The sequence below is a fragment of the Zalophus californianus genome, chromosome 2 (genome assembly GCF_009762305.2).
Source record: "Zalophus californianus isolate mZalCal1 chromosome 2, mZalCal1.pri.v2, whole genome shotgun sequence".
Classification (NCBI taxonomy): Eukaryota; Metazoa; Chordata; class Mammalia; order Carnivora; family Otariidae; genus Zalophus; species Zalophus californianus.
In genome coordinates, this window is record NC_045596.1 from 181912988 (window position 1) to 181926439 (window position 13452).

At 34.8% G+C, this 13452-nt stretch overlaps 1 protein-coding gene across 1 annotated transcript in view; it reads left to right on the top strand.

The window, feature by feature from the left end:
• Positions 1-13452, top strand: part of ZDHHC2 (zinc finger DHHC-type palmitoyltransferase 2) — a 73947-nt gene that overhangs the window by 28048 nt on the left and 32447 nt on the right. Inside the window, exons 3-4 of the mRNA XM_027598942.2 lie at positions 852-946; positions 9703-9823. Of these exons, the coding sequence (XP_027454743.1) occupies positions 852-946; positions 9703-9823 (216 nt within the window). The remainder of the gene's footprint in view (positions 1-851; positions 947-9702; positions 9824-13452) is intronic.

Below are 13452 nucleotides of genomic sequence, written 5' to 3' on the forward strand. Positions count from 1 at the left end.
ACCCATATTGTTTGTGGAAAATGTCATTAGCTCTAGTCATTTCACACTGATTTAAGTGCCTTAATGGATTATTGAATTTTTAAGTGATTCTATGAGTATAATCATTTTTTTAAAAAGAAGATAAATAATAAATGAAGAATATCACCATTCTTTAAAAAATTGCCACACAGTTTTAAAATACCAAATATGCTGTATTTTAAATTGGCATGTTTTATTCAACTGTGTCTTACAGAATTAATTTATATATTAATGTATCATCCAGAATTGATCATTGTCACTCTATACAAAATTAATATTTTATATTTGCATAGTACATTTCAAGACTAAAACATCATATAAAGTGTGTTTATATACATTGCCTGAAAAAAGTATGCTTTTCTTAACAATTGTCCCCTGTGATAAATAAGACACTTGAACTCCTGTTGGCAGAAATCTCTTTTCGCCCAGATGGTCTCTGTTTAATTATGTAGTCCTTAAACAATCAGGGCCAACAGATTTGACCACTGCTAAGCAAAATCAGCAAAGAACTTCTCAGATAGGAACTGCTTTTGCTATTTCTCAGTGAAGTGAAGTTCTTAAAGCCTGAATGTTTTAACATTTGTTTAATTCTGTGTTTGTTATTTAAAGTTGCAGGCATAGCTTCCTTACTTTTATAATTTAGGAAAGGTTGCGGTAGCCTTTTGGCCAATAGATAGGCCTGTCTACAGATGAGAGCTTTCCTTTCATGGGATATTAAATAATTAAATTATTAAAGAATTTGGTTAATTTAGAATAAGTAGATCTTCTGTGAATAACATGATTTTAATTTGTATTTGCATATTATAATGATAAGTATGTTCTTCTCATTTTAGTTGTGTGCCTGATTGCTTATCATCTACTTTTTGCAATGTTCGTCTGGTCATACTGGAAAACTATCTTTACATTACCAATGAATCCTTCAAAAGAAGTAAGTTAAAATATTAATAGAGTTATCCTAAAGTTGAAAATCAATAATATTGATGTCTGAAGAATGAATTTTATGTCTTTTTGTTAATGTTTCAAACTTATTGTGTGAGTGTACTGATTCGTTTTTATTAATGTGTCTTTTGGTAAATACTTGAATTTTCACTTGGCAAATATTTTTGCACTGGGTGAGTATTGTATATCTGATATTAAATCTGTTGTGTGTTCCATTTCTACTTTAGAGTCAGACATCAGGGCAGATGGATGGATATATAGATAGAGCTGAAGGTAGACATTGCTATATTATAATTATCAATTATCATACTAACAGTAGATTCTTTGGCTGTCAACCACCAGAAACAACAACAACAAAATAACAATGTAACTAATCTTCTCTTACATTCAAAGTCTGTAGCTAGTCCACAGTTTCTTGCTCTGACATGTGTAGCCTCCATTTCCAACATCACCTCTTGGCCTAAGATGGATGCTTCAGTTCCAGCCATCATGTCTACCTTCCAGACAGCAGGGCAGAGAAAGTAGGATAGAGGAGTAGAAGTAAATTTCCTTCTCTTCAAGGATACTTTCTGGAAGTTGCTGATGCCAGCAACTTACTTTAGAACTTAGTTACATGGCCACATTTCTTTGTGCAGAAGGTTGGGAATGTAGTCTTTATTCTCAGTGGTCATGTTAACCATATTAACCATGTCAGAAGGAAATTGTGGATATTGGGGGAGGGGGGAATAGCATTCTCAGCTACAGAAGGTTTTAAGTAGAGTGACATGGTCAAATTTATACTTTGAAAAGATCGTTCTAAATGTTTGTTTCTGTCTTTCACCCTGGTTAAAGGTTCTTGGAGCAAAGGACTGTGTCTTAACTCACTTCTGTATTGTTGGCACTTAGTCCAGTACATATTTGTTGAATTGAAATAAACTTTGTTCCAGTAATAATAGTAGAGTTTTAGTTAGCCAAGTTAAAAGAAAAAGAAAGAAAAAAGAAAGGTCTAGGCATCATTGCAAATTGTTCCCTGAAGTAATCTGTTTAAAAAATGCAGCTGTGGTCAAAAAGGCCAATAAATATGCTGTATGACCTGGGAAAGGATATTAAAAATAAAACCACAGATATTTGCACAGAATTAGTGGTATGCTTGGCTTAAAATGTTTTACATGTAGCCTGTTTTTCTTCTACTCTCCATTAATTTTTTTTCCTACCTTTTTTTTTCCTTCCTCCTGCCATGTTTACTTCTTTCCTATTATCTCTCTTACCCCCAACCTGATCTTAGTTGTAAGTATGAAGAAGAATGCAGACTCCTGTCGTAGGTAATCTCATCCTCTCTGGTGCTTTACCTATGACCTCTGTATTGACAATTCCCAAATCTATTTCCAACTCTGACCTCTCCCATTGCAAACTTATATATTTCCCTGCCAAACATAGCTCCTTAATCCACTGACACCTCAGACACAGCACATCAAAAGCTGGAGTCACCCCCATCCCCTTTCCCAAACCGTGACTCATCTGTTTCTTATACTGGTTAATGCCGCTGCCATCCAGCTCATCCTTCCTGACATTCCAGCCTTCTGGAAGCTTGGCAGCCTTGCCCCGAATTCTCCTGCTTCCTTGCCCCTCCCCCAACATCCAAATCCTGCTGATATATTTACTTCCTAATTTTTCTTTTTTGGTTCCATCGCCCCCCCCTTTTTTTTTCCTTTCTTTTTTTCATACCATTACCCTAATTCAGGGTCTCAATCATCTCTTTTGTTGGAGACATTACAGTCTCCCATTCGGTTGCACTATTTACAGTCTTGCCTACATTCCCTTTCCAGAGCCCTGCGAAGTTTCATCCTTTACCCCAAAACTGGAGGTCTAAAATCAACTTTAACTCTTCCCACTCTACATCCGAGAGCCCTTTCAACCAGTTTCCCTATTCTGTGTATTTTCAACGTAGTATCCAGGGATCCTTTCAAAACATAAGACAGATCATATCATTCTTTTGTTCAGAACTTTCCTTTGATATCCGAGCTCACTCAGAGTAAAAACAATTCTCTACTGTTGCTTAAAAGGCTGCGCATGCCCTGCCCCCACACCACCTTTCTGACCCTCTTCAATGCTGCCTTAGTCACATTGGTCTCCTTGCCCATAGGTCAATATGCATGTTTCTCCCTCAGGGGTCTCGAAACCGGGTATTTTTCCTTGATCTGGAACATTCTTCCCGTAGGTAACTGTGTGGCCAGGTCCCTTACTTACTTCCTATCTCTATGTCTCTGTTCAAATGATACCTTCCTTATCTTTAAGGCTTTCCATGACCACTCTGTATAAAATGGTAAAATCCTATGCCCGGAATTCCCTATAAACCTTAACCTTGCTATATTTTTCTCCATAGCATAGCATTTTATAACTCATTCCATATTCATTTTTTATATTATTTCTAGAATGTAAGCTCTGCAACAGCATGAACTTTATCTGTTTTGTTCACTGACCCATTGCTAGTACCTAGAGCAGTATCTGACTCGTAAAAGGTACTCACTAAGTATTTGCTAAATGATTGAATGTAGAGCAGAAGCTGGTGTGTACAGATACAGGTTTGTGTTTATAGCTTTGGCAGAAGTTGAAGTAACTTCTAATTTCTCCCTAAAAGTATATGTGAGATCATTGGCTACGAATGAGAGGGAGGTAGGTTGACTGAGGTTGAGGAGAGCAGACGTTCAAAATAGTGGTTGGAGAGAGTGGGAAAGTAAAATGTAAAACACAGAAGAAATGACACAGTATTGAGGGAACAGTTGAGATTGAGGACAGTGATTTATACCTGTAGCAGGCTTTGTTGGTGATTTTTCTACACAAAAAACCTCCATACCCTTTATTCAATTCCTACAACTGTGTGAGATAGATACTGTTTATTACTGTTTTACAAATGGAACAGTAGGCTCTGAATGTTAGCTCAGTATCCCAGGGCATCTAAAGCTAGTGTGTGGCAGAGCTAATATTCAAAGCAAAGTTGTTCTGACCATCAAGCCTACACTCTTCCCAGCATACCATGCTCTAGTATGGAAAGTGGACACCACAGTGGGGGGTGGGGCTGCAGCCAGGATATCAGTTGGAGTTTGGGGAAAAAAATAGCAGCACTTCCATTTATATATTATGTTTTTAGTGTTTCTTTTTTTAAAATTAAGTTACATATACAAGGCATAGAAATTTATAGAAATATATATGAAATATATAAAAATATATATAAAGTATATATATATATACACTTCATATATAATAGCTAATAATAAATATATAAATAAATATGCATATCAGTCTCAAATTATTTTTTTACTGATGGGTCCATGATCAGAAGAATTTGGAGACCATTATTATGAAAGAGTCCTGACTTGCTGGCTAAGAATCTTGAGTTATTCCATTAATAAAATGCAAGATCTCACCCTAATCTTTTAATTGGTCAGCAGGCAGAGACCCTCCCATTGTAAAATGAGGGATCCTTGACTTAAATTGATGTTGGAGTGCTCTCAACTGCTAAAAATCTTAGAAAAATGGGACTAAAATAGCAGGAGAAGGGGTAGTATAAGAAAATAATCTTAATATTTTCTTGTTACTATTGAGAGAATGCTAAGAAATCTGGAAATAAAATTTACCTTTCTATATAACAGGATTGTTAAATTGCTAATAGTTTTTCAATTTATAAGATTTTTCTCCCATGAAAGTAAGATAACCATACTAAATTATACTTTGAAAATGGAGACTAAACAAAAAGAGAAAGGAAAAAAATCACTCCATGCTTATATAGCCAGTTTACATGCTGAATTTCTTTTGAGTTATTTTTCCTAGTTGTATTCAACATGCACATAGTCTGGGTTTTTTTTTCCCCCCACATAGTAGTCCATCATTGGTTTACGGTCATTTTTAATAATGGCATATTTTTCTCACTGAAATATGTAAAAATTTACTCTGTCACATCCCAACTTGGAATTTTAGGCTGATCCCAACTTTTTGTATTACAAATAATTTTGTTAACATGTTTGTACATGTTTCGTACACACTTTTTACCTATGTTTTGGAATATTTCCTTAATATAAATTCTCAAAAGTCAAATTACTAGATCAAGGAAATTTAAGTCACTTTGCCAAATTGTTTGAAAAGAAAATGGTCACAAGTTACAGTGCCAACAGTTTTATCAGAACTTTGGCATTGCATGTTGTCATTAAGAAAGCCGTTGGTTGCCAAGTCAGTGGGCAAGACTGTTCTATGTTTTAAGTTGTACATTTTAGATACTGATGAAATTATATGTTCCTTTTTGTCCTATGTGAAAAACTACTAGCAAAAAATACCATTCTGTGAGTTTTCTACTTGTTATTAGATTTCAGGGTTTTTTCTTAATTTGTATATCCTCTTAAAATTATACTCTTCTTTAACCTGAAAACTCTGTTTGACTTCAGATCTTGGTTTCTAATATCATTCTCTAGGTAAGGAAGGAGGAATCCTTGGAGAAATGGCTGATTCTAGAACTAGGGCAGGAACTAAGAATGTGGGTGGAGGGATGGGTGAAATACATAAAGGGGATTAAGAGGTAGAAACTACCAGTTATAAAATAAATAAGTCACAGAGATGAAAAAAGTACGGCATAAGGAATATAGTTAATAGTATTGTAATAATGTATGGTGACAAATGGTGACAACACTTAACATAGCACGGAGTAATATATAGAATTGTTGAATCAATATGTTGTACACCTGAAACTAATACAACATTGTATGTTAATTATGCTTAAATAAAAAGTAAAAGTTAAAATTAAAAAAGATGAACCAGAATATCTTACAGGGATGAAAAGTAAAGTAGTGGTCAAAAGTAAATAAAATAGACTTAAATAGAATAGACTAAAATAAAATTCTCGACTTACGACTGGTTTACATCCTGATAAACCCATCGTAAGTTGAAAATATAGTAAGTTAAAAATGCATTTAATACGTCTAACCCATTGAGCGTGAGAGCTTAGCCTAGCCGACCTCAAACATATTCATAACACTTACATTAGCCTACATCTAGGCAAAATCATTAACACAAAGCCAATTTTATAATAAATTGCTTAATTTATTGAATACTGCACTGAAAGTGAAGAACAGTGGCTGTATGGGGACAAAATGGTTGTTACATGTATCGGGTGTTTACCCTTGTGATCACGTGACCGGCAGGAGCTGTGGCTTGCTGCCAGCACCCCACATCATGAGAGCAGATCATACTGAATATCACCAGCCTGGGAGAAGATACAAATTCAAAATTTGAAGTATGGCTCCTAGTGAATGTGTAGCACTTTCACACTATTGTAAAGGCCAAAAAATCATTGAACTGCTGTAAGTTGGGGACAATCTGTAGGTTGATGGTGGCATATCAGGGGGACACAGAGCCAATTGAAAACTCCTAATGACCAAAGCTAGAACAATTTGAGCAATAAAATAAATAAACTAGGATTATAACCCAAAGTATAAAATAAATATCTGTGAGTCTACTGATAAAAGTAAATGAAAAAATGCATGAATAAACAGGGAGAAAAGTCTCTTTCATAGAAGAATTTCAAATAATGTAGATACTCTGCCTTCAAGAGGGACAAGAATAAAAAACCCCACTCCGTAAATGTAGGCTGCATGTGGTGAATTTCTTTCAAAGAGTACAGGATAGAAAAGGGAAAATCATGAGGAACTTTGGAGTCGAGAAAGCTGACAAACACTGCCTCAACCAGGTGACCGAGGTTCATGTCAGCACTGATAGGCAATGTTGATAGCATATCCCCTGATTGAATGTGGTAAGAATGGCACTTACCTCTGGGGTCTTCATCCCCCTGACAACTAATCTCAAACCAATCATGAGAAAAACATCAAATTTTAATAGAGAAGCATCTTATAAAATAGCTGGCCAGAATACTCAAAACTGTCAAGGTCAATAAAAACAAGGAAAATCTGAGAAACTGTCACAGTCAGCAGGAGCTTAAGGAGATAGGACAAATAAATGTACTGTGGCATACTGGATGGGATCCTGGAACAGAAAAAGAAACTCAGTAAAAACTAAAGAAAACTTAAGAAATCCGAATAAACTATGGACTTTAGTTAATAATAATGTATCAGTATTTATTTACTAATTGTGGTAAATATATCATAATGTACTAATATATGATGTTTAATAATGTGGGCAATTTGGTAAGAAGATATATGGGAACCATGTAATATTTTCTCAAATTTTCTATGAATCTAAAGTGTTTCAAAGTTGATAAAACTATTTAAACAAAACAAAAGAACATGCATTAATTGGCCAGAGGACTGCCATAACCTGTAGGTTGGTGGTAGGTCAGGGACATTATCTTTTCCACCCTAGGAAATCTTCCATCCTTTCAGATCTCTACAAATGTCGTCTTTCTTCAAATCTATGACATACCTTTGCACATCAAAGTATTCTGGTGGAAAGGACTGTATATTTGGTGCATTCCAAGGTAGAATTAGATGTTTGGACATCCATCCTTTACAAGTAATAATGCTACCAACCTGTATTTGGTATTCTGGACCTGATGCAGTGTGTTATTTATTTATTAATAAAAGCATTAAACATCTGAGGAGTCTTTCAGTTCTGTTACTCACTTTTTAAAAACTGAGATGTAAGGTAGCAAGCAAGTGAAGAGCAACTGATAGAAAAAATGTACTATGCCTTCATAAATGTGACCTTCATTTATTTGTTATTTGTATTCATTTGAGAGAGGACTGGTTGAAGTATAATTTTGAAACACTATGAAATTAATTGATAGGAAAGCAAATGCTGTGGATTTAAACAGAAGGAATATTTAATGTGGAGAATACTTTTTTCAGTTATCTTAGAAACTCTTAAAGATTTAACTATAACCTATCTACTAGTTTAATGCCAGTAAATTTGATATACTAATTTAGAATAATTTGTATTATGTAAATTTATACTTAGAGAAAACTTTTTATTTTCTTTACCTTAATGGGTCTGAAATTTTATAGTATATTTAACTAAGTGTCATGCATATAGGAATATTATGGTAACTTAGAAATTATCTACATTTGAAAACTGGAGATTTGTTTTTCTTTTTAAAATAACCTCAGTAGGGTGTCTGGGTGGCTCAGTTGGTTAAGCGTCTGCCTTTGGCTCAGGTCATGAATCCTAGGGTCCTGGGATCGAGTTCCGCGTCAGGCTCCCTGCTCAGTGGGGAGCCTGCTTCTCCCTCTGCCCCTCCCCCTATTCAGTCCCTCAGTCTCTCTCCCTCTCTCTCTCAAATAAATAAATAAAATCTTAAAAAAATAAAATAACCTCAGTAGAATTGTCAACCTCTAAACATATATTTTTAATTTTTATTTATCTAAAAGAAAGATTTGGGCTCAAATATCATGACCTCATTTTCAACAAATTGCTTTCCTTTCCTTCATTGACATAATTAGATCACTTTTTTAAAACTTAAATTGTGAAATATACATACAAAAAAGAATGTATAATTCACAGTTTAAAGAATAATAAAATGAAAATACCTAAAGTCACCCAAGTATTATAGAAAACATTATTTATATTTTCAGTATTTCCTGTGTACCTTCATGTTGCATTTCCCTGCATTCCTCAAGAAGTACCTACTCTCCTGAAGTTTTGTGTTAATCATTCTCTTGTTTTTCCTTATAATTTTATTATATGTATTTATATATAAATAAGTAATATATACTTATATATAATTATATACTTAAATTTAATAATTTTATTATATATTTATATATAAATATATTTATAATTTTATCTATAAATTTATATGTAAATTTATATAAATTATAATAAAATATACATAAATACATATATAAATATATATCCATCCCTATAGTGTATAAGCTTTCTGGTTTTAAAATTTTATATAAATGGAATCCTATATGTTCTGTAAAATGATCTGTTGTTCAGTATGTTGAGATTCTCTGTTGCGCACAGCTGTGGTTCATTAATTGTTCAGTGTAATATAGGATTCAATTATGTGGATATTTCTGTTATCCTTTTGATGGACATTTGGGTTGTGTTTAATTTTTTACATTTCAAACATCGATGCTGTGAATATCCTTTTATTTATCTAAAAGGATATGTGTCCCATGTCTCCTGGGACACATTTATACTTTTTTATACAGACTTTTAAAACTGTTTTTTGTGGTGTGTGTGTGTGTGTGTGTGTGTGTGTGTGTGTGTGTGTGTGTGTGTAGCCCAAACCAATTTGATTTTTCTCAAATAAGTATTTTTTAATTGGGTAGGCCAAATTGGCAGTTTACAAAGTAAAATGCATGATTAGTTCTTTTGAGTGCTAGAGAATTCATGTAATGATTATCCCTAAGTTAAAATTCACTTAGATGAGAAAACATGTTTGATGGGTTTGTTTCTATTTTTATTCCTAGTAATATCCAGTTGAAAAATTTATCCATTGAGCCAAATTTGTTTATTTTGCCATTTCATTTATTAACATAACTAATATTAGGGTAGAACTCTACAGTTTATAAAACAATTTTACATACTCTATTCCTCTTGAGTTTCACAAACATCTGAGGAAGTAGATATTATTAATTACTCCCTTTTTCTAGATTCATCAACTAATGTTCCACCGGATTAACAGACTTGCCCAGATTCAAACTCTGTTACCACTCTGAATCTGTATGATAGATACTATTAATATACCTTTTTGTAGGTGCAGTAGACCAATGTGCTATTTCTTGAGAACACTGACTGAAATTTAATTTTCTTCCACAGTTCCATCTCTCTTATGCAGAGAAAGAATTGCTGGAGAGAGAGCCAAGAGGAGAAGCCCATCAGGAAGTTCTTAGGCGAGCAGCCAAAGATCTTCCCATCTATACCAGGACCATGTCTGGAGGTACACAATTATGAGTGCTTTGGCACCATTGTTATGGTGACTGTCAGCATATTTATATACTGGAAACTGTCAAACCCTTATTGAAAATCATTGTGTTCTGTCTTGGGTAGTTATTGAATCTTTCCTATACAATTCCATAAAACAGACACGTGAATAACAGCATGGCACAGAGATCTCAACCACATCCGCACTTACGTTACTTCTGTGGCTTCTCTAGTCACTTACTTGGGACTCAGTAGAGATGCTAGAACTGCTGAAATCTTCCTTTGTAGTTGTATTTGTTTTTTAAGTTTTAAAGTTTTAATTATAGATCTTCCTATTCTTATTTAATTGAAGGGAGCAATTCTATAATGAACATAACATTGGCAATTTTACATAAATTTAAAGCAGTAATTGTATAAAGTGTATAAAACTTAAGGTATTGATATAATTTATCTTTAAAATGTATGGTAATTTTCATTCCTTTCCTTTTTTTTTTTTTTACAAGTGCAATTCAGTTAATCTCTTTTACCTGGGTCAAGATTTTTTTAGGTAGTTTAACAGCTATCTAATTAAAGAATTGTCTTAAAAATGGACACACACAGACTACTGATATTTGTCCACCAAGACTCACCCAGAAATTTTGTAACTTGAGGCCTGTGCCACCCATTTCGGTGGCTACCAGCCCCATGTGGCTGTTGAACACTTAAAATGTGGCCAAATTGAGGTGTGCCCTAAGTGTAAAATACACAATTGGTTTCAAAAGATTTTGGAAAAAAGACTGTAAAATAGCTCATTAATATTTTTATATTATTTATATTTGTTTCTAACTCCCTTGAGAATGTAAAATACCTCGTTAATATTTTTATATTACTTATATTAGTTTCTAACTCACTTGAGAATCATTATTGAATCTAAGTCAAAGTCTTGCAGTTTTTTTCCTGTTTGTTTTCTCTGTTTCTCAATGGGCAGGTGGCAGTTCCCTGATTTAATTTTAATGCCATGGGTTCTAGCCCACAGAGACAGAGCTGTGCTTATATGCGTTTATGTATATTGACCCTATATAAGCCTAGGCAAATATCGAGGAAATTAAAGCCCCCTAAAAATAAATTCCTGCACAAGTTTCCAAAGCTAGTTAATGACCGTGACAGTATCAGGTATGAAAAACGAGTCTCCACATTCATTCCTAGTTCAGGGCTCTTCTACTGTATCCCTTGACACACTGGATTTGGAAAAAGGGAGGAAGCATAAGTCACACAAAAACAAAGTATTAATTTCCATTAATAGTAACTACACTTTGGATTTATAAGTCATCTCTTCGTATAGTTTACATAATGTTAAGACTGTCAGTCTCTTGTTCCTCTCAGGTATTGTATCCCTATCTCCTGAGATGAACTTAGCGTTCTTCAGATTTGTGACAGTGTGGCATACGGTCTGGTCTCCTAACATACTCTTTGTTTATATTTTCAGTGCAAAAATTCCGGATGCCTGCAAAATCAATGTTAACTGACTAGAGTCACTGACTAAATTAAATCACACACAAAGTGTAATAAATAGATTGTGTTGGTCTGATTGATCCCCCTGTGGACTATGTAGAATGGAAAGATAAACACGAGGCAGAATGGATGCTCAGTGCATCAGCCACAGTACTTAGCCAAGGCAGGATTGTGAGAGAGGATCTTACCTCACCCCCAGCCAAGACCCATGGGTTCTTTGGAAAGCTTCCTTCTTCACCCTGAGAAATTCTGTGGACGAAAGCAGCTGAAAAGTTCAGTTGATGTGCATGCACTTTATATTTGATAGAATTGAAGAAAGTGGATGGTAATATTATTCAGGATTTTATGATCCATTTTAAATCCATAGTACTTCCTCCAAACCCCAAAGAGAAAAATGCCAGCTCCCTAGAGTAAACTGATTGCCCTACACAGAGAAAAATTCGACCACATACACAGTTGCGCGTGGAGGGTAGGAAAGCAGGGTATTAACAAGACTGCTCATCTTGCCTGTTTGTCTTACACTTTCTTCTTATCCAACCATCTTCGGCTTTTCTTACAGGGATCGCCAAACTTGATCATATTGTTTTTGATTTTTATTCTTTTTTTTTTTTAAAGATTTTATTTATCCGACAGTGAGAGACACAGCGAGAGAGGGAACACCAGCAGGGGGAGTGGGAGAGGGAGAAACAGGCTTCCCGCGGAGTAGGGAGCCCAACGCAGGGCGTGATCCCAGGACCCTGGGACCATGACCTGAGCCAAACGCAGACGCTTAACGACTGAGCCACCCAGGCGCCCCTGATTTTTATTCTTATTAATGAGAACTGTTTGCTTTTTTTAGCTCTCTCTCGCCCTTCATCTTTTTCCACAATTTTTTTTTGTAGATTTTGACTAAGAAGGTAACAACTAGAGCTGATGGAGCTTATCATTTTGCACACAGAAGTTGATAACGTTTTCTTTTCAACATTACCAAAAAAGTTTTTAAATTACATAAGTAATATGTGAATAAACTCTGAAAAAATTAAAGCAAGACAGTTAAAATTCGCCTTGGCTGTTAGGAACTCTTAAATGATAAGCAGATGGTTCATTTTAAATTACAGCGGAATAATTTTAGTTGAATATGATATGGCACATGGAATTTTTTTTTAGTTTTTATTTTAATCACGTGGTGCTCATCATGACAAATGCCCTCCCTAATCCCCATCACCTATTTACCCATCCCCCCCACCTGCCTCCCCTCTGGTAACCATCAGTTTGTTTTCTATAGTTAAGAGTCTGTTTCTTGGTTTGTCTCTCTCTGTCTCTCTTTTTTTTCTTTTTGCCTTTGCCCATTTGTTTTGTTTCTTAAATTCCACATATGAGTGAAATCATATGGTATTTGTCTTTCTCTGACTGGCTTATTCCACTTAGCATTATGCTCTCTAGCTCCATCCATGCCATTGCAAATGGCAAGATTTCATTCTTTTTTATGGCTGAGTAATATCCTATTGTATGTATATATATGGCATATATTCTTTATCCATTCATCAGTTGATGGACACTTGGGCTGCTTCTGTATCTTGGCTATTGTAAATAATCCTGCTGTAAACATAGGGGTGTATATATCCCTTTGAATTAGTGTTTTTGTATTCTTTGGGTATATATCCAGTAGTGCAATTGCTGGATGGTAGAGTAGTTCCAACTTTTTGTGGAACCTCCATACTGTTTTCCACAGTGGCTGCACCAGTTTGCATTCCCACCCACAGTGCACAAGGATTCCCCTTTCTCCACATCCTCACCAACACTTGCTGTTTCTTGTGTTGTTGATTTTAACCATTCTGACAGGTGTGAGGTGATATCTTATTGTAGTTTTGATTTGCATTTCCCTAATGATAAGTGATGATGAGCATCTTTTCATGAGTCTGTTGGCCATCTGCATGTCTTCTTTGGAAAAATGTCTGTTCGTGTCTTTTGCCCATTTTTAAATTGGATTATTTGTTTTTGGGTGTTGAGTTGTGTAAGTTCTTTATATGTTTTGGATATGTCATTTGCAAATATCTTCTTCCATTCTGTAGGTTGCCCTTTAGTTTTGTTGATTGTTTCTTTCATGTACAGAAACTTTTATTTCGATGTAGTCCCAATAGTTTATTTTTGCTTTTGTTTCCCTTGCCTCAGGGG